Genomic DNA, 24,969 nt, shown 5'->3' with positions numbered 1-24,969 from the left:
CTAATCCCTCCTGTGAAATCACGCTATCTGAATCCTCTAAATTTTATGTTTGTATCGGTGTAATAAAACAGTTAAATGTGTATCATTGAGGGAGTTAGGAAGATTCCAGTTCCCCTCAACCAGGACTATTTCCCTCGGCTTCGCCTCGGGAAATAGTCCTGGCCTTGGGGAACTGGAATCTTCCTAACTCCCTCAATGATATACTTATTTTGAATAAGATAAGACTGCTAGAATGAGCTGAAATCCTGATGACGTCACAATGCTACTGAAGTCAGGATGACATCATAAGTCTATAGATTGATTACAGGAAATCAAAATTGGCGGCAAAAATTGCATGAAATTTTTCCGAGGGGTGGATAATACTATCCACCCCTCGGAAAATTTTCATGCAATTTTTGCAAGGGGTGGATAATACTATCCACCCCTCGGAAAATTTTCATGCAATTTTTGCCGCCAATTTTGATTTCCTGTAATCAATCTATAGACTTATGATGTCATCCTGACTTCAGTAGCATTGTGACGTCATCAGGATTTCAGCTCATTCTAGCAGTCTTATCTTATTCCAAATATTTGTTCAAAACTTTTATAATAATTTTTTTTTTCATGTTTTTTCTTATCGAACTGTAGTATCAGGTAAATCCAACCCTCAGAAATTATGATATACATCAGTATAATAAAACGCTTATCCACTGGCTGTGACTGGGATAGCTCTTTCATCACTGAAAAACCCTTGACAGGAACTATTCCCCAGAAATAATTTGTGTTCCTTTTTGGATATTAACCAATCAGAGGCTAGTATACAAGCAAAATTAAATTATTTCTGTATAACCTGGTTTGGTATGGGGACACACCCCCCTGACAACCAGCTGAATCATCTGTATCCATACAGTCCTCTCATTTCCAGTCCTCGGGATTCATGGAAAATTCCAGATTTAATAAATGTACCTTTAATTTCAAACAATAATTCGATCTTACCACATGTAACCAAACAACATGGCTGCTATGCCTATGTATCAGTTTTTACCTCCCCTCGATTCCCATCACTTCCGTTACTTCCGTTACTATGGTTGTATTATTGAGCGGCAAATTTGAACTGATAAAAAGTAACGAAATTTTACACCCATAGTTATTTAATGATTTTAAAATTAAATTATAAGGAATGACTCTAATTCTTGGCCAAATTATTCGAGTATAACCTGGTTTGGGTCAGTTTACGCTGTTTTATAATCCGCTTCGCGGATTATAAAGCGTAAACTGACCCAAACCAGGTTATACTCGAATAATTTGGCCAAGAATTAGAGTCATTCCTAAAATAATTTGTGTTCCTTTTTGGATATTAACCAATCAGAGGCTAGAATGCAAACAAAATTAAATTATATCCGTATAGACACGGGTTCCTCGCGTCATAAACGTTCGACGTAATTTCTCAGTGACGTCATAAAGGGTCAACGCGCAATCAAGGGATCAAATACATGCCGCTGAGTTTGAAAAATAAAAAAAATAAAACATTTCACGCGTTAAAAATTATAATCAGGAAAATATAAAATGTGAATAAGTCATAAATGTAAATATAAGTAATAATGTATCATTTTTAAACATCTATCGGGATATAAATACGGGTTGGTCACGAGATCAAATATCCATAAAGCCCGAATTGTTTTAGTTTATGTTGGGCTGATTTGGCGTTCGGGTCATTTTTGGTGTGCATGTGTGATTTTGAAAAGGGATGGGGGTGGTGGTTACGTCAATCTAATAGACTTTTTTCAACAAGGTTTCAAATACATGTGATCAGATCTTCTGAAGGGGGGGGGGGGCTATAGGAAGTTTATGTATTACAGTGAATAAATCGAAGAAAATCCTAACTCAGCCCTAACCCCCACCACCACCCCCCAACCACCAGACTTTCAATATGGGAACATTTATTCCCTTTTCCACCTGGTAATTTCTTTACTTTTATTTTACTATTTTTCATAAAAAGTTTTTATTAAACTTAGGTGATTTTCATATAGGGCCTAGAAATTGTTTTTTGGATTTATTTTCAAATGAGTTTATACGTACATGTGTAGACATATAATCAATGATTAATACCCTGTTCACCATGGTTCACACGAATGCCCATTGTTTAAGTATATAGATCCTTCGTATAATGTATTGTGTGTCTTTAAATATTCTATTTGAAAGATTTTTTAAAATTAAAAACATTGAATAGGTCTATGAGAAATTAAATCGGGCTCGAGATTAGGGAAAGGGGAGGAAACTTGAAAGTTGAAAATGGCGATGATTAAAAATTTCCGGATATTTCACAAACTAGAACCGCCGTATAGTGTTATTATTGAGAACAAAAATTACGAAGAATCACTACTTCTGGAGTCCAATGCTTTAGCAGTTTTACGTAAGAGAAAAACTTGTTTTTTATTGTATTTAAAAAAGATTGTGTGGAGGGCAATCGATTTATGAAAATAAGCAAATGGATGGGGCAAAGTCAACTTGATTATTTGATAGTCAGAAACTGATAAAAAATAGAACTTTTAATTCACATAAATTTTAACTTCAAGTTAAATTATTTTATCGTTTGGAAAGTGTAAATTGTCTTGATTTATATGAAAGAGGATTTGCAATTTGTGCATAAACTGAATCGATTTTTACCACCACCATGAACGACGAAATGATAATGACTTATAGTTTCTTCCTGAATGTTAGATAATCATGGTAATATAACTGTAATGAACTAGTTTACCCGGAAATCAAATAATTTAAAGAAAACCTACTGTTATTAAATATTGAATGTTTAATTGGAGACACAAATGACATAATACTGTATTTCTCTTGGTTTATATTAATACAGTTTATGCACTTCAGATTCAAGTGAAGCTGAGCTGGTAAAGAAACAATACACAAAAATACTTGATGCCTATGGGTGTCTTGGGGTCCTGAATTTTGCAATTGGTAAGTTTCCTAGGAATTGCAAAAAATACATGTAATCACTATTGGCAGAAATGAATACAATTAAATACGAAATTTTTAGTATCATTTGGTGAAGTAAGCCGGTAAAGAAAAATGACTGATTAGGTGCTCGTGATTTATATTCTAAAATACAGAGACAAAGAGCATACTTTAAATGTGATGAGTTATTATTATATTCAGATCCATCAAGAATGACATCAATATTTTATATGTATATATGAATATATATATATGTATATATATATATATATATATATAATATATATATAATATATATAATATATATATATATATATAAAATATGAATATTTTACATGTGTGTATGGGTACATGTAACATTGTGCGAAAGGAGTTAGAAAATATTCAAAATAACAATAGATAGAACTTAAATTTGTTTTTCATTCTGCTATTTTGACATTTAAAAAAATGATTTTAATTGTCATCAATGCAAACAGGCTCGATATCTCTCATCACTTTATGTTACAAAATATTAATACAAGTTTAAGGAACTAGCTGCACAGATCCCATACAGTGGGTATTGATGATCCTCATCATTTGACTTTCAGAAAAATTGCAAGTTGGAGAGTCAGACCTCAGTCTTTTCAAACATTTTCACTTGAATTATTTGATTTTGTTTTTAGGAGAAGATAATGTACTTTTCCTAGTACTGGTCACTGGTTGTTTGTCTGTGGGTAAAATATGTGATTCAGAAATATTTCGGATCACATCAACCCACTTCCTATCTCTGAGGAATGGCCAAGGTGATGAGGAGAGGATCTCTGAGGTTAAGAAACTTCTGAATTCGGGGACTTTCTACTTTGCTTGGTCTGCAGCTGGGACCACATGGGATCTCACTTTGTGTGCCCAGAGAAAAATCCAGGAACATGACACGGATAATAGATTTTTCTGGTAGGAATTGTAATACAAAGGAAGAAATGTGTCTTAATTACCATATTAATTTCTAGACAGATTGTTGTAAAGCAAAGAGTATTTTAGACATCTTTTATTTATTCAATTTTCATTTTTTATTCATTTTTCATGAATCTTCTGTTTTATGAATGTCATGTGGCATATGACAAATATTCATGAAAATTGATATTTTCTTACAGTTTGGTTATATTTACGAGAAAAAGCATGTGATGTTTTGTAAAAAATATTAGAATTTTTTTTGTATAAAAATCATTCAACAAATTTTTACTTTTAGGAATAGAATGCTGCATGTACATTTCCAGAGATTTGCTATTGACTGTGACAGGTGGTTGTTTAAGATGATATGTGGAGGTGTAGAGATTAGGACAATTTATGCTGCTCATCGACAAGCCAAGGCTTGCCTTATATCACGACTCAGCTGTGAGAGGGCTGGAACCAGATTTAATGTTCGGGGGACAAATGATGATGGCCATGTGGCCAATTTTGTGGAGACAGAACAGGTTTTAATTTCTACCCCCAAAAATTATTGAAAATTTATGTATTCTTATTCCCATTTTTATATCTTGTGTACAATGTGAAAAGAATATTCCTTAATGTATGTGAACTTGTTTTTTTCTATTATTTTTAAATGTAAATGTACTTATCTAATTAAAATGTAACAAATGATACATGATTTCACCTTATTTATTTCAGGTTATTTTCTTAGATGAAAAAATATCATCATTTATTCAGACCAGAGGTTCAGTTCCATTATTCTGGGAACAGCCTGGAATCCAGGTAAAATGGATTACCTGTGTCTTCTTACTTTATATTATTAATTTGCAGTTGATGTAGAATGTTTGTTAATATCCATTCTGAAATTGAGAGTACATGTATATTTTAACATCACTGTAATGCAGTGATTTTTTAATTAATACAAATGATTCCTTAATTGATAGGTTGGGTCCCATCGAGTGCGGATGTCCCGAGGTCATGAAGCTTCAGCCCCAGCATTTGACAGACATCTTAACATGCTTAAGGACTTGTATGGGGATCAGGTGCTGATAAATCTGCTGGGACAGAAGGAGGGGGAACACATGCTCAGTCAGGCATATCAGGTAAGTGAAACCAGTTAGGGTAGAGTAGGAAAGATAAGTGTAAATTGTTAAATGTTTAGTAAATTAATTGTGATTATTAGTGCTCTTACACAGATACACTGTTTGGGGGATTTTTTTTTTTTTTTTGATTTGCAAGTGTTTCTATAATATTTGCTGAATAATGGGTATTACTGTAACTGCTGATGGGAATATTAAATACTTAAGAACATTGTAATGTGTGTAATTTCTACACAACTTAAGACTCTATATGTACTTATTATGGTCATACAAGTACATGTATTATCATTTGAAAGAGTTTGATAGAATAAATGGCAGATGATTATACATTATGTATGTTTTCCACAGAGAGAACATCATGTTTAATTTTGAAATTCTTTTGCTTCTCAGAAACACCACAAAGCTTCCACATTTCATCAGAGGATACCATTGATTAACTTTGACTACCATTCTGAGTGCCGTGGTAGTACTAAGAATCTGGACAAATTAAAACACAAAGTTCTGAAGCAACTGGTGGACTTTGGTTATTTCTACAGTGTGGACAATCAAGGGGATAGGTAGGAGCATGCCAAACTCGCAATTAAATGTCAGATTTAGCTAAATAAATGCCCTCCTTTACTTTGAAATGTTCATTATCGTTAGATATGGAAGATCTGGATTTTAAGTTTTTATTTTACCTTGAAAGGTTCAATTTTAGACATGTTTAAAAAAAATCATTTAATTTTTTTTATATAGATTTCAGTCAGGTACTATGAGATCCAACTGTTTAGACTGTTTAGATAGAACCAATGCCGTGCAGTCCATGCTTGGGATGGAGGTGATATTTTGCTTTAAATCAATACCTTCATACTCTGTTTTTTTTTAATGCTCTTATATCAGATATTCCGGGGCATATAGTTTTTGGTCTGTGTGTCTGTTTATCTGTTTGACTTCAAATACTTTAACCTCCACCATTATCCATAACTTCTGAATGGTTGGTGCCAGGGCTTTCATATTTCACATGTATATTTCTTGTGATGAGAACTTTCTGTTGATACCAAAATTTTTGACCTCATGACCTTGATCTTGGAGATTGGCTTACTTTTGAAAAGCTTTAACTTTGCCTATGAGCTGCCATATGGGGGCATCAGTGTTTCACAAACACATCTTGTTTTATATTTAGATTACAAATATTTTGCCAATATTTGTAGTGACACATGTATATGTTTTGTTTTTTTAAAACTTCAAAATAAATAAATGAATAAAGTACATGTAAATAAATACATGTATTGGCTATGGTTCTTAAAAATTATTTACATTTTATACATACACTGTATATACATAGATGCTACCTCGTCAGTTGGAGAGTTTAGGACTGGCTGAGAAACAACAGATGGTATCCAGGTTCTTAGACATCTATCGTCAAATATGGAGAGCTAATGGGGACCATGTCAGCAGAATTTATGCTGGAACTGGAGCTCTTGGAGGGGGCAGATCAAAGGTCAAAAAAAAAAGAATCATGATTGAATTTCTTCAATAAACTTAAATTTTAAGATTTTGCATAATTTAAGCAGGAAATGTCTTATTTTTACATGTGCTTACAAAATGGAAATTCCAAACAAAGAATTGAGGTAACTGCTGATACCAATCATACAAAATGTGAAAAATATTTCAACTTTTTCAGTATTCTGATGCCACCCGCTCAGCCTCACGTACCATTCAGAATAACTTCCTTGACAACAGTAAACAGGAAGCTATAGATATTCTGTTGCTAGGGAACACATTAAGGGGAGAGTTAGCAGACAAGGCTCGTGCATTGCTAACTACAAGAATTTTACATGGTTTGTAGACTGATATTTTAGCAATATGGCATGGTATTTTGAAAGCAAAAATATTTCCTGATCTAGAAATCTTGCATATAGAATAATGAACGTATATTATTTGTATTCTTTTGGATAAAATATGTAGAATTTTTTTTCCTTGGAATGATATTTGTAAAATATACATGTAAATTGCATCTGTACTTAAAACAAATAGCAAGCACTTGTTAATCGATTTCCATGTAACAAAGTGTTCATGTAGGGGGTTACTTTTGGTGGAAACTGAAAAAAAATACAAAATGTATAGGTTGGTTGTTTAGTATAATGCTTTTAATGATAGTAAAATTCACAGAAAATTCCACCAGGCAAACACTTCCATGTTTACAGTAGTAAACTTTAAAACTTTCAGCCCCTCCAGCTATTCTTGAGGCAATGGTCAACAGTCATTCTGAGTATACAGAGGTAGAAAATCTGAGGATTTTCATTGGAACCTGGAATGTGAATGGAGGAAAACACTTTAGGAGTATTGCACACAAACACGAGTCGATATCAGACTGGCTGTTAGATGCTGCCTCCATTACTAAAGAAAAGAATCCAGGTACAGTGTACACTCGTATATCAGAAATGAAAAATCTGTAGAACTTGTGTAATACATGTATATATATTTGAATAGAATATTTCAAGGAAAATCCATTTAACATATCTTGTATCAAATGTGATGGTGTCAAGAAATTCTTTTCACATACAGTCAAACCTCGTTATATTGAACTCAATGGGACTGAGAAAAAACTTCAAAATATCCAAGGAATCAAGATATCCAGGGTAAAATACATAGAGAATAAGTGGATAGGACTTCCAAATCACTTCAACATATCCATGGTATTCAAGATATTGGTGTTCAAGATACTGTAGGTTAACTGTACTGTTTTATCATTTTTTTGGTTGGTTTTCAGAAATGGTGGACAAATCGGCCGATTTGGATCGACCAATGGATATTTTTGCCATTGGTTTTGAAGAGATTGTTGATCTAAATGCCAGTAACATCATGAAAGCCAGGTTATATATTTTCCTTCATAAGTTGATATCAATGTTCCTATTGGTTAATATGAGTTCCAATGGAACAGAAAAGTATTGTGCATTATTTTGGTAGTTGATACATGTTTAGCTCAACTGAGCCAGTGGATCACGCGAGACCAAAATAATGTATGCAATCCTGTTCAGAAATACATACAGGGTATGTATAATCAAAGATCGGCCGAAATCTTCTGAACAACAAAACCACAAGTCTGCTATTTTATTCACCAATTATTTTAGTTTAGAATTAGGATTGTACAAATATAGCATTTTGGACCAAAAATGTTAATCCACCTCTGTATCAATATAAAATTAACATACATGTATTGGTACATGTTAGTATAGAAAAGTAGGAAATCATACTCTCAAGAACAGAAATGCTTTATTCTGTCCATTGACTGGTTCAGTATAAACCTAGAGTCCAAATCTGGGATAGAAAGTATGCAAGATTTTTTGGGGGTGAAATCAAGACACATTTAAATACTGTTTGTCAGGTTGACCCATTATAGAAGATTTTTGAATGGTGTATAATGAAAGGCATACCCCTAGTATAACATATCAAAACATATTTTGAGAATTATCTGTGTGTATACTTGTGCAAATAAATAAAGTGTACCTTGTACTGTGAATGTACATATGTAATTGTATGATGTCAGTAACTTCCATACTTTTCCAACAGTACCACGAATGCCAGGGAATGGCAGAAGGAGCTGTTAAAGATTCTCTCTCGTGACCATAAATATGTGATATTGACCAGTGTCCAGTTGGTGGGGGTCATTCTCTATGTGTTTATACGTCCTCACCTGGCTCCATTTATCAGGTATGTACTCTCAATTCAGATGCTTAAATATGAAACTTCAGTTAGTTTTCACATGCAGTTTTCTAAATGTTTTGACTGTCATTACATTTGCTTTTGATGAAATGAAACATGCTTGTAGAGTGTGAGAAATTGTGAATGCACCACAGGACTTATGAATGCATTTTTAGCTCTACTGGTCAGAGACCAGAAGAGCTTATTATACCCCCGCCCCGAAGGAGAGGGGGGTATACTGTTTTACCCTTGTGTGTCTGTCTGTCTGTCAGTCCGTCCGTCTGTCTGTCTGTCCGTAACAAATTTTGGTCACAGTTTTCTCAGCAACTACTCATTGCAGATGCTTGAAATTTTAGCACAGTCTTTGTTTAGGCATGCCATATGGTGGGATTCATTTTTGTACTAATCTGATGTCAACTTCCTGTTTATCTGTGCATCTGTCCGTACCATACATAACAAACTTTGGTTGCAGTTTTCTCAGCAACTACTCAACGCAGATGCTTGGAATTTTAACACACTCTTTGTTTAGGCATGCCATATGGTGGGATTCATTTTTGTACGAATCTGTTGTCAACTTCTTGTTTATCCATGCGTCTGTCCGTACCATACATAACAAATTTTGGTCGTAGTTTTCTCGACAACTACTCAACGCAGATGCTTGAAATTTTAACACACTCTTTGTTTAGGCATGCCATATGGTGGGATTCATTTTTGTACTAATCTGATGTCAACTTCCTGTTTATCCGTGCGTCTAACCGTACCATACATAACAAACTTTGGCCGCAGTTTTCTAAGCAACTACTCATCGCAGGTGCTTGAAATTTTAACACACTCTTTGTTTAGGCATGCCATACATTGGGATTCATCATTTTTGTACAAATCCGATGTCGACTTCCTGTCTATTCGTGTGTCTGTCCGTATCATACATAACAAATTTTGGTCGTAGTTTTCTCATTAACTACTCATCGCTTGAAATTTTAGCACAATCTTTGTTTAGGCATGCCATATGGTGGGATTCATTTTTGTACGAATCTGATGTAAACTTCTTGTTTATCCGTGCGTCTGTCCGTACCATACATAACAAATTTTGGTCGCACTTTTCTCAGCAACTACTCATCGCAGGTGCTTGAAATCTTAAAACAATGTTTGTTTAGGCATGCCATATGTTGGGATTCATTTTTTACTAATCCAATGTCAATTTCCTGATTATCACTGTGTTTGTCCATAACTGAACTTGTGTATTCACATCAGAGCGGGGGTATTATTAGTGAGCATTGGCTCACAGACTTCTTGTGTATGATGTCTTCCTGTCTGTAAACAGTTTTTCAAAATCCTACAGTTATGGACCAAATATCAATAAAATTTGGTATACAAGCAGACTACACTGAGATACATAATTTTATGTATACTTTTGAATACAGGGATGTTGCTACAGACTCTGCTAAGACAGGATTAGGAGGTGCCGCTGGTAACAAAGGGGGCGTGGCCATACGTTTTCTGTATCAGAGCACATCATTGTGTTTTGTTTGTGCTCATCTGTCTGCAGGACAGTCACAAGTCAATGATCGCAACAGCGACTACCACGAAATTTCACGCAAAATCTGCTTCCCAATGGTGAGAGTTTTTTTTATTGTAATTTGGTATATGCTAATTCATATCATCTCCCTGCACTTTTATTTTATCATTTATTCTTAATTATCATCAAAGCAAAATACAGATGTATTTTTATAACCCTATCTTTCATACAAGGCAGATGGTAGCTTCTTTCTTAAGAGGATAAAAAAATCTTTCTCTTTAATCATTATAATTATTCTTTCATTTTTTAAAACATTATAATTCAACATAATAATTTAAATATTACATATTAAATAATAATCATTCTGTTGATATACAGGAACAGTGTATGGTAGGATATTTACATATTTAGCATGTATATTGATATTGTATGATGTATGTTTCAGTGTTATTTGTCATTGAGATGTATGTTTGGGTTTAGTTGAACATTATCCATTGGATGTTTTTATAAAGACCTGAATTCAGACATTTAAAGAAACCTGGATGTTCCTATTTATTATTCTCTGTATGCATGCTTGTAACCAGAGTAATACATTTAGATAGGAAAATACTAACATCTTCAAATTATTTTGTATTTGTATTAAGTAAATGGGGTACATATAATGCCAAGTAATAAAAAGACAGCAGGGAAATGCAATGTAGTGTAGCAAAGGCACACCAATTCATGAAATGAATCATAAGACCAAAAAATGTTTGTTTCCTGGAACCGGCTTTTATGTAGAAAATATATGTACAGTCAAACCTTGTTATCTTGAACTCGATGGGACTGAAAAAAACTTCGAGATATCCGAGGGTTTGAGATATCGAGGGTAAAATACTTCAGAAATACGTGGATAGGACTTTCCAATCACTTCAACATGTCCATGGTATTCGAGATATCCGTGTTAGAGATACCAAAGTTAAACTGTATATATGCATTCATGCACATGTATATATATGTATAATGAAGTACTTGCAACAAAGACAATTTGGCATAGTTAGGATACATGTAACACATTCCAAAGAATTGAACAGCCACGTCAATTACCCTGTAGTTCTTATTTTTTGTGGCCACAATATTGACAAAGGTAATTTTAGCAGGAAACAAGCAGCTGCATAATATACATGTATACTGTGAATTCACTAATTGTCGTGGGGGTTTAATATTTGATGTTTTCATGATATGAAGAGACCCATGAATTCATGTCCTCCTCAAATGTAAAATTTCAAATAAATAACAACTTATCACTTCATCGTCCAAGAAATCAAATCCCCACAAACTGATATCATTTCCCTAAACAGCGAAAATTTGATCCCACGAAAATATGTGATTTTACAGTAGTTTTAAAATGCCTTATATTATATTTTATCCAGTTCCATCATCATATATTTTGGAAAAGAATCGGATTATAATACCCAGTGCAGCATTTATATTTAAAAAACTCATAGAGGGCTGTTTTAGAAGGTTAATCATGTACAGTAAACAAACTTTTTTTTTTTTTTCAAGGCTTTAGTTACAGTGTATATATGTTTTTGTGTTAGACACTTTGTTATGCAGTATTAGGTGAACTGTATATAAGGTTTTTTTTATCATTTGTATTACATTATTTATTACTCAGTGTTGTCAAGATGTTAGATATCTGTGACTATTACTTGTACAATAGAAGATTCATGTAGTTTAGTGTTTCATGGTATCACCATTTAGTAGGTAACACCTATGTAGCATCTACTTAACCTTTTTGGTAACAAAGGTCAAGGTGATGAAGTAACTGATCTAGAATATTTTGACATTTTAGTCTTATAGGAGGTGCCCAGAGGAACGGGTGCCCAAAGGTCAAGGTCAGAGTAATTAAATAGTTCATATCAGTGCTATAGTCCTGTGTGGAAAACCATTTGACCTTTTTTCCTCATACTTGCTGTGAAGAAGTTTGATGGCCCAGGGTCAAAAGGTCAAAGAAAATGATTAGTGTTCCTAATGTTGTGAACACCATATCAATTTAGTATGTGTGAAGCAGTGTTCTCTGAAAGAAAGCATGATTTGATAGGATCCTCCTTTGTGAGGTACCATTGAATTCTTTTATATTAATTTCTTATTGCATGCAATGTGTTGGCTCATTATTGGAGACACTGTGTATGTCATTCAAAATGGAAATTGCATTACTTCAAAAGGTCTTTGTGTAATGTGTTTTAAACAGGAAATAGAAAAATAATGCACATTTTTTGCTTTTTTTTAGATTACACCAACCCTTCGGAAGGTTGCTGAAATATTGCAAACATGTATTCATTTAATCCTGTTACAAAACAAACCATTTCACTTTCATGCACATGAAACCTTTGCTTAATAATTACACAAATTGTTTATGCTTCTGATTTTAAGAATATTTCACTAAGCACTGCTATTATTTAAGAAAAATTATGACAAAATACCGGTAATTTTTGTTTCCAAAATTTTAAAATCTTGAAAGTGAAATGATTCCAATACTTTCCCTATTTATCAAACATAACTGGAACTCTCCCTCGCTCTTCAGTTGATGATGTATAAATTGCTGACTTCCATTTTAGCTTTTCAGAGCTACACCTTCAAATATACAGTTCAGAACAATCTCTTCTTTGCAAAATGTATACAATACATATAATATATATATATACTGTATATACAGAGGAGTCTTAATGAAGTCGAAAAATTTAAAACATTTATGATAAAGAAATGACCAAATTTTACCTTGTAGTTGCTCTCCACAAATAAAATTGTAGATTTTGAGGATAGGGTTTTGCATTGAAATCTATCGATCTTTTACAAATTTACATTTCCATGAAATCTTTGCAAAGTGGTAGTCAGCTTTGGGTCTTCATCAATTATCCTATACATTCTTACTGAGGGATAATATTAACATTGTAAAATGTTTTCTCTGTGAAAATAAAACACACAAAAAAATCTTCAAAGAATAATTTATTTCCTCTGTAATGTTCAGTATAATTGTTTTACTAGATGGAATGTAAAACATGGAAATATACTAAAAACAATTTTTTCATGGAAATAGAATTACTATAAAACCATAATTTTGGCAATATCTACCAACCAATGCAAAGAGCATGCATTTATATAACAAAAATAAATTCTGTACAATACTTTTAATTATTATTTTCTTGTGTACTAAATATTTATACATGAACTGTACATTATACAATGTACCATATTTAAATTTTGAAAACATAACAATATGAAACAAGAAAGAAAGGGGTAACAAGATTTCATCATGAAATAATACATATTAATTTATTTTCATCTGTACTCAATATTTTACACCAATTCATTTATTCCTGGATCTATATGAATCTTTTGCACTGATTTTTGTAGGGGAGGACAGTAGGATCCCATGACTATGTATTCTGGTGTGGGGACTTCAATTACAGAATTGACCTTCCTCGAGAGGAGATCTTGAGTCTGATCGAGGACAAAAACTGGGGTGCTCTCCAGGCATGTGACCAACTCAAAGTCCAGAAAGAGGCTGGCAATGTAAGTCTTGGAAGTTCTGATACATGTGGTGTTAAAGGGGACTAATGTTAAAAGAATTCTTATCCTGCTTGATTAAAGATCATTACTTGGTGTAATTTGAACATACAAGTACTCTGATGCCATTTTGTTCTGTGTACAGTGTTAGTTTGGCTTAAGAATTCTTTAGTTTGGTTCCTTTTTGGTTTTTACAATATTCTATTCATATTGATTTTGTGTTTTTGTTAAGTTACTTTCACTTTAAAAGTACTAGTATATTTTCCATGTTTTGTTCTACCCCAGAAAAACAGATTCTGAAATAATAGGACCGTCTACACTATAGTTCTTCTAAAATATCAGTCAGTATTTTAAGAATTATCCAGATATATTGAAACTACCCTCAACTGTATTGCTGTATTTTTATTAAAAGGTATTTAAAGGCTTTAGTGAGGGCCCTACAGACTTTGCCCCGACCTACAAGTACGATCTTTTCTGTAACGACTATGATTCCAGTGAGAAGTGTCGCTGTCCAGCTTGGACAGACAGAATCCTCATGAGAAGAAAGCCCCTCATTCACCATCAGCCCAAGTGTGAGTGCTTGTTATGTATAAATTTAGTGATTAACAATCAATAATATTCTTATACAAAAATAGACTGTATGTATTCAAAAACTACTTTCCATGACAAGTACTGTGTATGTACTTTATATACATGTATTTGTTGTTACCCCTTTATGTTCTTATTTATTTATGCCATAAAAGTTTATAAGGAAATAAGCATATAAATGTAATACACAGAAATGCTATTTGTGTTAATAATACCCCCAGCAAATGAAGTTTGGGGAGTATATAGGAATCACCTTGTCTGTCTGTCTGTCTGTCCATCCAGCTGTCTATCTGTCCTTGTTATATATATACAATGTAGCTCTGGCTATAACTTTGTAACGAAGAATTATTGGATGCTCATACTTGTTACAAAGATTGTTTATGATGTAAGGGTGTGTTTTTACCTTGACCAAAGGTTATACTGGCAAGTTCAAGGTCACTGGCAGAAAAAAGTGTCCCATTTTCAACTTCCTAAAGGAGAAACATTGAAAGTTCATACCTCATACAAAGGTTGCATATGACCTAAAGGTTTGTCATGATTTAGACCCAGGGTCATTTTATCAAGTCCAAGGCCACTTTAGAAAAATATTTAAATTCCTGTCTCGACCATATCTTGTAATGGAGAACATCAGAGTTTCATACTCATCACAGATATTGCATATGACCTGAGAGTATGTTATGATATTAACCCAAGGTCATTACAGCAACTTCAAGATCACTGGCAGAAAAAGTGTATTTTTTATGTTCAGTCTATTATTCTCAAATGGAGGCTAATTGGAAGTTGAAACTTGACACAAGGATTGTTTATGACTTAAGGATATGTCTTGAGCTGACCCATCCAGGTCATTTTCGCAAGTCTTTGGTCACTGGCAAAAAATAAAATGTGAAATTTGTGTCTGGCCTCTAACTTTCTAATGGGAAAACACTTTGTAACGAAGAATTATTGGATGCTCATACTTGTTACAAAGATTGTTTATGATGTAAGGGTGTGTTTTTACCTTGACCAAAGGTTATACTGGCAAGTTCAAGGTCACTGGCAGAAAAAAAGTGTCCCATTTTCAACTTCCTAAAGGAGAAACATTGAAAGTTCATACCTCATACAAAGGTTGCATATGACCTAAAGGTTTGTCATGATTTAGACCCAGGGTCATTTTATCAAGTCCAAGGCCACTTTAGAAAAATATTTAAATTCCTGTCTCGACCATATCTTGTAATGGAGAACATCAGAGTTTCATACTCATCACAGATATTGCATATGACCTGAGAGTATGTTATGATATTAACCCAAGGTCATTACAGCAACTTCAAGATCACTGGCAGAAAAAGTGTATTTTTTATGTTCAGTCTATTATTCTCAAATGGAGGCTAATTGGAAGTTGAAACTTGACACAAGGATTGTTTATGACTTAAGGATATGTCTTGAGCTGACCCATCCAGGTCATTTTCGCAAGTCTTTGGTCACTGGCAAAAAATAAAATGTGAAATTTGTGTCTGGCCTCTAACTTTCTAATGGGAAAACACTGGAAGTTTATACTTAACACAAATATTTCTTATATCCTCAGGATGTGTCTTGATCTTCACTCAAGGTGATTCTGGCAAGTTCAAGGTCACTGGCAGAAAAAGTATAAAATTTGTGTCTAGTTCATTACTCTCTAATGGATAAGTACTGGAATTTTAAACTTCAAACAAAGATTATTTTTGAGCTGAAGATATTTCATAACCTTGACCCAAGGTCATTTTTGCAAATTCAAGATCAATTTAGAAATGTGTATATGGCACTTCTAAAAAACTGCAGTGGGGATTATAATTTTGTGAGCTTGCTCCCAGCACCTCTAGTTCCATGATTGAATGATACAGTACCAGATCTATTTTGAATACCCTATTTTGAATACCAGGGTTACATGTAGAACTTAGTAGTCACAGTTTTTCAGAAGTTCTTAGGGAATGTTAAACCAGGGAAAAATAGTTTTATATTTATTAACAGTAAAAGATAATAAGAATGTGTTAGGTCTTTTAAAACTTTATCATTGTTTGGTTTTGTAATTTCAGTGTTACAGGATGGACCAGTTTGGAATCCTGGGAAAATGATTTTATACAACAGGGTAGAACTAAAGACATCAGATCATAGGCAAGTTTAGTGTGATAGTCAACAATGGAGAGAATTCCAATTTTAAGTACATGTATTTATTAACATTGTGTAATAGGTCATGTGTTGTGATTAATAAGTTTTATAGCTCAATAACTTAGGGAGTGGGGGGGGGGGGGGTAGGATGATAGATATTCCTTAGCTCTATTGTGATGGAAGTAGAAAATAAAAGTTAGACTTTTTCCAGTATTTTTATAAGGATCATTGAAAAAAGATTGAATGGAAGAAATTAATCATAGATTTTCTGGTGTACTAACTTTCAATAATTTCTACATCTTAAAAGAGAAGGATTTTTGTACATATGTATAATTATTTGATGAGATATACCGGTACATGTAATCTGTTACAGAAGTGAATCTGAGTGTTTGTGTGGGAGTGTCATATAAAGTTGTTTCAGAAACTGTGTTTCAAATTACAAATACACAATCGTATGTGTTACTTTAGGCCGGTGCTGGCACTGTATGACATTGACACATTGAAAGTGGTTGAAAACAAGAAGGAGCAGAAGTTACAGGAAATAGTGAGTCAGCAGGGCCCACCAGATGGCACTGTTATTGTTTCTGTGGAAACGGAGGAAATGGAACAAGACTTAGTGGAAGCCATTGTTCACTTCTTCTCAGATGTTGGAGAAATTGTTCTTATCAGGTAGACATATTGTTTACAAAGTGTTTAATACCTTTTTGTACCTGTAAAAATTTTAAGTAGAGAAATAAATGAGGTACCTTTTCAGAGTTCATACATGTATTTTGTTGATTTACAGATTTGTAGAAGCTGATTTGTGGTTAATCTTCAAGACAGGACAGTTTGCACTGAAGGCATTGAACTATGATGGCACAGAGGTAAAATGTTTAGGTCACTGAGTCACTCAAGTGACCTATTGCTATCTGTTTTTGTCCGTCATCATGCTTCAACATTCAGGGTTCGACACTAACGGTAGGCCGCTAGCCCGGGACACCTGAAAATTGAGGTCAGGCTTCTAAACATGTCTTCGAGCTTGTCCTGCAGGGCTACTGCAATTTATTATCAAACACTCACTCAGAGCATTTAAAAATTAATTTAAAAATGCACAAGTCCCGTCGATTTTGTTACTTTCCTAAAAACACCCCATGTTTCGCGATTCTCGGTAACTTACCTTATCGCTTTACATTGCACGACACATCCACATGTGTGAAAACCAACCAGTTATCAAAAGACTTATCAGATACAAAAAAAAAATTAAAGAGATAAACATCATGTGTTAATTAAAAAATTAGCAATTAAATTGATAAAATTATCCTTATTGAAGAAATATACGTGTTGAAAACGTTGCATGGTTTTCCTCATCCATGTCGTAGCATTGTTGGTGGGTGCATTAGGAATTGACAGATTGATAGAACGGCAATTTTAAAAGCTTCCATGAGCATTTATTGTTTTTGACAATTCCTCAAAATTAAAAAAAGAATAATTACTGCATTTGTAATCCCCTACAGTTTGGGTTGTTTCAAATCACGTGTGTACATGACCGCAACCGAACAAATTGCACACGCTGCACACTTGCTGAATATGTCAGATATTTTTGTAACATGTAGCTTTCTTTAAATGCAAGGAATATAAAAGTTAAAGTATGAAAAAGCAACAGCTATTAAAGATTACTAGATTAGCCTGAGTATATATTGGTCAGTGTTGATTTTTTTAATCATACACTGAAATACATTTCACACAAATCTATACAAGCATGCCGGTACATTCATGTTATACAGAAATAATACATGTAATACTTTGTTTCTGATATCAATTTTCATTTTCATACATTTTTGACTGTATCGAAGATGAACTTGCCTTGTAATGTAGATCTGGTTTTTCATATACAAAATGTACTTGACTTTTCTTTAATACTAAATAACCAGTTACGAACTTTTTAATCAGATTGTTTGCAGTCAAAATGTAAAAGGTGATTCAGAATACCCTAAATGACTGTAAATGTGGAATTTTTCAATAAGAAAAACGTCTTTTGTTCAGTCATGAAGTGACATATAATTTTACCCAAAAATGTAGCCAGAATGCAGGATTTGGCAACTCTAGTTTTAAAATTTTCTGGGGGAGGCCCCCCATACCCCCTCCAGCAGGAGGGGGAAACCCCCTCCCGCACCTACCCCCCTCGTCGCTTTGTGACTCGGCCAACAGCCTTTGGCTGCTGGACAACTAAATCATGATCAGGGCTAGTAGAAATAAGAAATTGCTAGCCCTGTGGGCGATTATGGTTTAAAAGTTAGTGTTGACCCCTGACGTTTGAACATTTTCAGCTTCTCCTCAGGAACTGTTCAACCAATTTCGGCATGTAGCATCAGTGAGAGTGAAGGGGAACAAAAATTATGAATTTCTTGGTCCTTGCACCCCTGAGGCCTAAGGTCTGGGGCTAAAAGCATCAAAATCAATGAAATCTTTAAGAAATCTTCTTCTTTACTCCCAGATATCTAGCAGTCAAACTGTTGGCATGGTTGTAATAAGCATTGAACCTTCTACAGAAATTGTGAAATTCATGGCCACAGGGTCAGGGGTTATGGTGTTAGGGTGGGGCTCTGTTGAATATATAGTTAAAATGCATTATTTCTTTAAAAATCTTCTCCTCTGGTCCTGGTATTAAGCAAACAAACTAATGCAGTTATGATGAGCAAGGGTGCCTCTTCCAAAATTGTGAATTTCATGGCCCTTGGGTCAGGAGTTCTGGTGTAAGGATGGGGCTCTTTTGATTATATAGTAAAAATTCATTAATTCTTTGAAAATTTCCTCCTCTGCTCCTGGGTATTAAGTCGATGAAGTAAGTGCATGGTTATGATGAGCAAGGGTGTCTCTTCCAAAATTGTGAAAAATGTGGCCCCAGGGTCAAGGTTCAGTGGGTGGGGCTGTTTTGATTATATAGCGAAAATGCATTAATGCTTTGGAATTCTCCTCCTCTGCTCCTTGGTATTAAAGAAACAAACTAAATGCATAGTTATGATCAGCAAAATTCCAAAATTGTGAAATGTTTGGCCCCGGGGTCAGGGGTTCCTGTGAAGTGGAGGCACTACTGATTATGTAGTAAAAATGAATTATTTCTTTGATAATCTTCTGCTCTGCTTCTGGATATTAAGAAAACAAACTAAGTTTATAGTTATGATGAGCAAGGGTGCCTCTTTCAAATTTGTGAATTTCATTGCCTCTTGTTTAAAACAATTCAATTGTGGGAAAGTTGTTACATGATAATCAGGTGACCTATAAGGCCTTTGGTCTCTTGTTTAATAATAGGATGGCTATTTTCAGTCCAGTTTTATGACCTACTTACAGCTGAATTTTGAATTATTTATTATTTTCCTATGAATCAAGTTAATTTTGTAAGGAAAATAACACTTATATTTCACTTGCATGAATGTTTTTGACATGGACATGAAAAACCCAGCCTATCTTTGATAGATAAATGGAACTACAGTAAGAACTCGACTAAAGACACAGAACTGGCAGGCTCAGATACAAGAAGAGCTTAAGATCTGTATAGTTAAAACTACCCCACTCTACAACCAGTTCTCTAACAGCCTGCTCGGAGAGGACTTCAGCACACCGGCCATGGAGTTTGAGTCAGGTCAGTGGCCTTGTTGTTTCTATGACATAAAACTTTTGCCTGAAGTGATAGCAAAAGAAAGGGTGAAGTCATTTTCAGCATGGTTTTAGTTTCAATTTTGTGACTAGTGTGAGTAAATTATATTACTTTGTTAAGATGGTGCAGAGCATTGGTTGTATAATTTTTTGTTGTCTATTGTAGAAGAAGAGGATGACACAGAAGTACAGGAATCTTTGTTAGACACTCCTTTTGAACATCTAAGATCAAGTTCACCAACAGGGTCAGGTAGGTCAGATATCCAGGTATAATCTATAGCTACACATAACAAGGTCAGATATCCAGCAATAATCTATAGCTACACATAACAAGGTCAGATATCCAGCAATAATCTATAGCTACACATAACAAGGTCAGATATCCAGCAATAATCTATAGCTACACATAACAAGTGAAAGGAACATTGATATTTCTGTATATAGTTTTGTAGACACTTATTATTTATGGAACAATTTGTGTAACATTTTAGGCCGATACAGTCCATATTCTGATGATGGGTTTTTAGATACTCCTTCTGCCCCCCCTCCAAGGCCCCAACAGGTGAACAGACCCCCAATTCCTGCCACAGGACCCAACAGAGAGTCACCAGAACCATATACAAGTCAACCTAAACAACCAGGACCAGAGGTATGAAAGAAGTAAAGAAGTCAAGTTGGTAAAGCATGAGGAGGCATTTCAATTTCCTTTTAGATTTACTTTAGCAAGGGTCATATTTCTTGTCTATTGCTCCTAATTCTTGATCATGCATAATGATGCTGCAATAAATAATTCAGCATAAAATTCTGTTACAAATATTACAGCCTGGGTCCAGATCAGGACCTCCACAACGCCCCACAGGACCCCCAGCCAAACCACCGCCCCCACAGAGACCAAAAGCTCCTCCCATCAAGCCATTACAAACTGCTGCTAAATCCATTGAACCTGGTACATAGTGCTTTAACTGTTTAAGAATTATCATAGTTATTACAACATGTACATGTTTATGTGAATTTTAATTCTTGGTAAGAGCATTATGGAAGGATGTACATGTAGTTAACTACAGAACTTAAAAATATAGAAAATCTACTCAATTTGGGGAATTAATGTACTTTTCTTGAAAATCAATACATGCATGTGTTTTAAAAAAAACAAGAAAAATTCTTGCTTGACTCAAATTTGTGTATACATACAGTTTTTATAAAGCAAATGCATGAAACCACTGGGCTTTTCAAAGAGGTTATCAAAAGTGAAATATAAACTAATGATATGAAATTGTGTATTTATAATAACATTTGCATGTACATTTAATATATTATAATCATAATATACTTTTTCTCAATAAGAATTTAAGAAAAGATCTTAAAATTATCTTTTAATATGTGTATCTTTATATGCACCAGTATTTATATTTTCCATGTAGATGTCAAAAAGCCACCTCCAGTTGTTAGAAAACCAATCAGCTCACACAGTATAAAGAAAATCAAGATAAAACAACAGCAAACAACGGTAAGTTCTTTTGGTAGAGTTCTTATAGGACACTTTAGTCACTGATGTGACCTATGACCTACCAAAATTATGAAATTCATGGCCTATGAGTTGAGGGTTAAAGCCCAATGGTGGGGCTAATTTGGTTATATATTAAAAGTTCATTTAACACAATATTTTGAATATTTTCTTCTTCACCCATTGTCTTATAGCAGGCAAAAATGTTTGCATTATTATAATGAGCAACCTTGTGAAATTCATGCCCCCTGATTCAGGGTTAAGATCACTTGGGAAGTTGGGTAAGTTAGTAATATTGAAAATACATTATACATGTACCTTTAAAAATCTTTCCTTTTTTTTCTTATGGACACTTTATAGTCAATATGTTTGCATGATTGTAATGAGCAGATAGCCCTTAACCAAAGTTTTGAAATAGGTCTCCATTGCTCAGACCCTAGGGTGGGCCAAATTTATATCGATATTGAAAATGTATTACATTATATCTTTTAAAATTTTGTTTACTCCGGAGCATCTAGAAGATGAAATTAATGCAATGTAAAAAATTCACATGATTCCAGTCCAAGATGGTTTTGAGTTCCTCATAGCCTAAGAAACTCATAATACCCAGAGTCAAGGCCCAAGGGCTCCTTTTTAAAGCATTTTAGTCTCCGTAGAATTCTAAGAATGTCAGTACCTTAGTGTATAGAACATGTATAAAAAGACAATCTTTTTCTAATTGGTGACTTCCTGCATTTATTCTGTTCATCTTCTCAGAATTAATTTTTTCTAATTGGTGACTTGCTGCATTTATTCTCAGAATTTATCAATTTCCCTGTATTTACATGTATAGACCACACAGATGCAGCCAATGAATATTGGTCTTCCTACAAATGTGACTCACCATGGACATGCTACCTCTATAGAAGATGCACAGTCTCTGATTGAAAAACTGATGGAGGGGGGAGGTAACTCATTACCCCCAGCCCTGCTGCCAAACACAGGTGAGACACCTTATCTGGGATAGCATGACAAAGTACATGTATTCATTTGGCTCTTGATTTTTAGCTCTACTGTTTAAAGATCAGAATAGTTTATGCATTGAAAACTATGTCTGAAAACAATTTTCCTTTCAGTTAAAAAAAGCAGACTAGTACATGAAGAAACTTTTTCATTTTTTTTCATTGCCTTGTGAATTATGAGATTTAAAATATAGACGTCCATGCATATCTAAATAAAAAATTGTAAAAATTGAATTCCATGGAAATTTTATGAAAGCTATGGTAAGTTCTGGGCCCAGGCTGCAATATTTATAATATATATAATTACAAAATGTAAATAGAAACATAGTAAAATTTAAAGGTGTTTCTGCCTTTTTAGATAATAAAATGGTTAGAAGCCAGACAAGTGAGTCTGTCACAGCTAACAAACCTACACTAGAAGCACCAAAACCTGTACCAAGACACAGAAGTACAGAGAACATTTCATCCATGACAGAAGCCCCACAGCGGCCCCAGCGACCAAGAGACAGCCCTCCTAGTGTACAGCCCCGTAGTGATACTCGCCCTGTTCCTGCCCCAAGGAGGGAGGTTCAGAGTATGGCCATCCATGGAGGGGATCAACTCAAGCCCACCAGGGGGCCTCCTCCCATTCCACCGACTCGACCTCAGAGCTGGATGCCCTCAACTGGGACTGTACCAGATGATCAGACATATGCAGTTGTAAATAAAACATCAAAATCTATTCCTGATAGCTCTAGTCAGAACATACTTGATGTCCCTTTGTCGCCTGGTAGCAGTGATACAGCACAAAAAGATCCATTTGACACATCAAGTGTTCCTAGTCAGTTTCTAAATCAGGCACCACAAACTGCTGGTAAACCTCCACCCAGAGTTAGTAGACCTCCACCTCCAGTACCTACCCGACAAGTGTTCAACGACCAGGATATCACAGCTAGTGCTTCCGCAGACCTACAAAGTGACCAAGCACAATTAAACGACATTCAGAGCAATTCTGAAAATCAGGCAGATTCTCCACAAATTCCTTCTTTTAGCCCTCCAGAGCTCCCATCCTTTGAGAACACTCATGAACAGTTTACATCATCTATGGGTTCCCTTCCCGACCCAATCACAGGAGGACCCCCTTCTGAATCCCCACCTCCTTTACCATTCGATGGACCCCCTTCAGAACCTCCACCTCCTCTTCCTACAAAAGGTCCCCCCTTGGAGCCCCCACCATCTCTACCATCTAATGGTCCCCCATCTGAGCCCCCACCCCCTCCACCAATCGATGAAGATGACCAGTTTGCAGAATTCAAAGCCAATTTTAATCATTTTCAAAATTCATCACCACCTCCTGAAAGTTTACCTTCCGATCCCCCTCTTACTGCCCCACCCCCTATTCCCAAGGGACCTTCTTCCAATGGACAAGCACCTAGAAGAGATCTTCCTCCTGTTCCTACAAGGGGGCCAGCCACAGGGCACCCTCCTATTCCAAAAAGACCAATGAATTTACCCCCTGTGCCACCAAGGTCTTGAAATAATCAATGATCATGTAATAATTCTGCTTCTAAATAACTTGGCTTTGATAAATATCAGCAGTAATAAGAAATCAGTCTTTTTGTTTTATTTGTGTAGGCATGTTAATAATGCAATCCTAGAGGTTTGTTATTGGTGTGTTCTTTGTTATGTTTATAACGTTACATTTTTATTGTGGTAGAACCACACCTAGACTGTGATAATACTGGACTCGGGCATGGTTTATTGGATTGATACCTCTTTTTTGTTCCAACTGCTTGTTTGGATTAACTCAAGTCATTCAATACCACGTCATTATTTTGAATGCAATGCTTCCACATAATATCTGAAAGTATTGACTAGTCATATTTATGATTTATGAAGTAAATTATCAGGATCTCTAAAAACTCAGATAACTTTATATACATGTACATGTAGGTATAAATATGCAGTCATGATGCCACTACTTTTTTTATATGTACATTTATTTATTATTAACAGTGATTAAGATGCAGTGAGTTTTAGCTAACACAAAATAAACATGAAAATGTGATTTCATTTTTCTCCCAGCAGATTTCATTCCAAATCCTACATTCCTTCTCTCTTATCCGTAGTCTTTGGTTGTGTCACAAGTATATAAATTTGTCAGTTTTTTTTTAGAGCAATTGACACATGTACCATATCATTTAATTTCAGTTTTGATATCATTTGTCATTCCAAAAGATTTGTTAAAATAGTAATTATTTGTGTTTGTCAGAATACTGGCTTGCAAGATAATCAGTTATCCATGTTTTTGCAACTTACAACAATACTGTGTTATACATGTACATGCATGTCCAATGGTAGACCAAATATTTTTTATTATTATTTTGCTGGCTAAGAATTTACTCT

The 24,969-nt window shown here is 34.6% G+C and overlaps 1 protein-coding gene across 1 annotated transcript; it reads left to right on the top strand.

Moving 5' to 3' along the window:
- The first annotated feature begins 2,255 nt into the window (after positions 1–2,255).
- On the top strand, positions 2,256–24,830 carry LOC133175960 (synaptojanin-1-like). Its single transcript, XM_061311113.1, has 27 exons — positions 2,256–2,392; positions 2,860–2,946; positions 3,606–3,873; positions 4,169–4,394; positions 4,588–4,671; positions 4,833–4,991; positions 5,379–5,545; positions 5,724–5,805; positions 6,313–6,468; positions 6,652–6,808; positions 7,197–7,385; positions 7,741–7,843; positions 8,541–8,681; positions 10,094–10,286; positions 12,461–12,481; positions 13,585–13,743; positions 14,150–14,309; positions 16,374–16,452; positions 16,915–17,115; positions 17,231–17,309; positions 19,900–20,065; positions 20,246–20,329; positions 20,571–20,728; positions 20,902–21,025; positions 21,501–21,586; positions 22,416–22,566; positions 22,943–24,830. Exons 1-27 carry the CDS (start codon positions 2,272–2,274, stop codon positions 24,097–24,099), a joined length of 4,758 nt encoding a protein of 1,585 aa, XP_061167097.1. The 5' UTR covers positions 2,256–2,271; the 3' UTR covers positions 24,100–24,830.
- Positions 24,831–24,969: the final 139 nt, after the last annotated feature.

The sequence above is a fragment of the Saccostrea echinata genome, unplaced genomic scaffold (assembly GCF_033153115.1).
Source record: "Saccostrea echinata isolate AGI-Se365-2 ecotype Australia unplaced genomic scaffold, CSIRO_AGI_Sech_v1 ptg000064l, whole genome shotgun sequence".
NCBI lineage: Eukaryota > Metazoa > Mollusca > Bivalvia > Ostreida > Ostreidae > Saccostrea > Saccostrea echinata.
This window is presented reverse-complemented; position numbering and strand designations above follow the sequence as displayed.

Excerpts from the sequence above, each read along its gene's own strand:
- LOC133175960 (XM_061311113.1), top strand. The coding sequence starts at position 2,272 with ATGGCGATGATTAAAAATTTCCGGATATTTCACAAACTAGAACCGCCG. Across the intron at positions 5,546-5,723 it reads GTGGACAATCAAGGGGATAG|ATTTCAGTCAGGTACTATGA; the intron begins GTAGGAGCATGC and ends TTTTTTATATAG. Across the intron at positions 16,453-16,914 it reads CTAAAGACATCAGATCATAG|GCCGGTGCTGGCACTGTATG; the intron begins GCAAGTTTAGTG and ends GTGTTACTTTAG.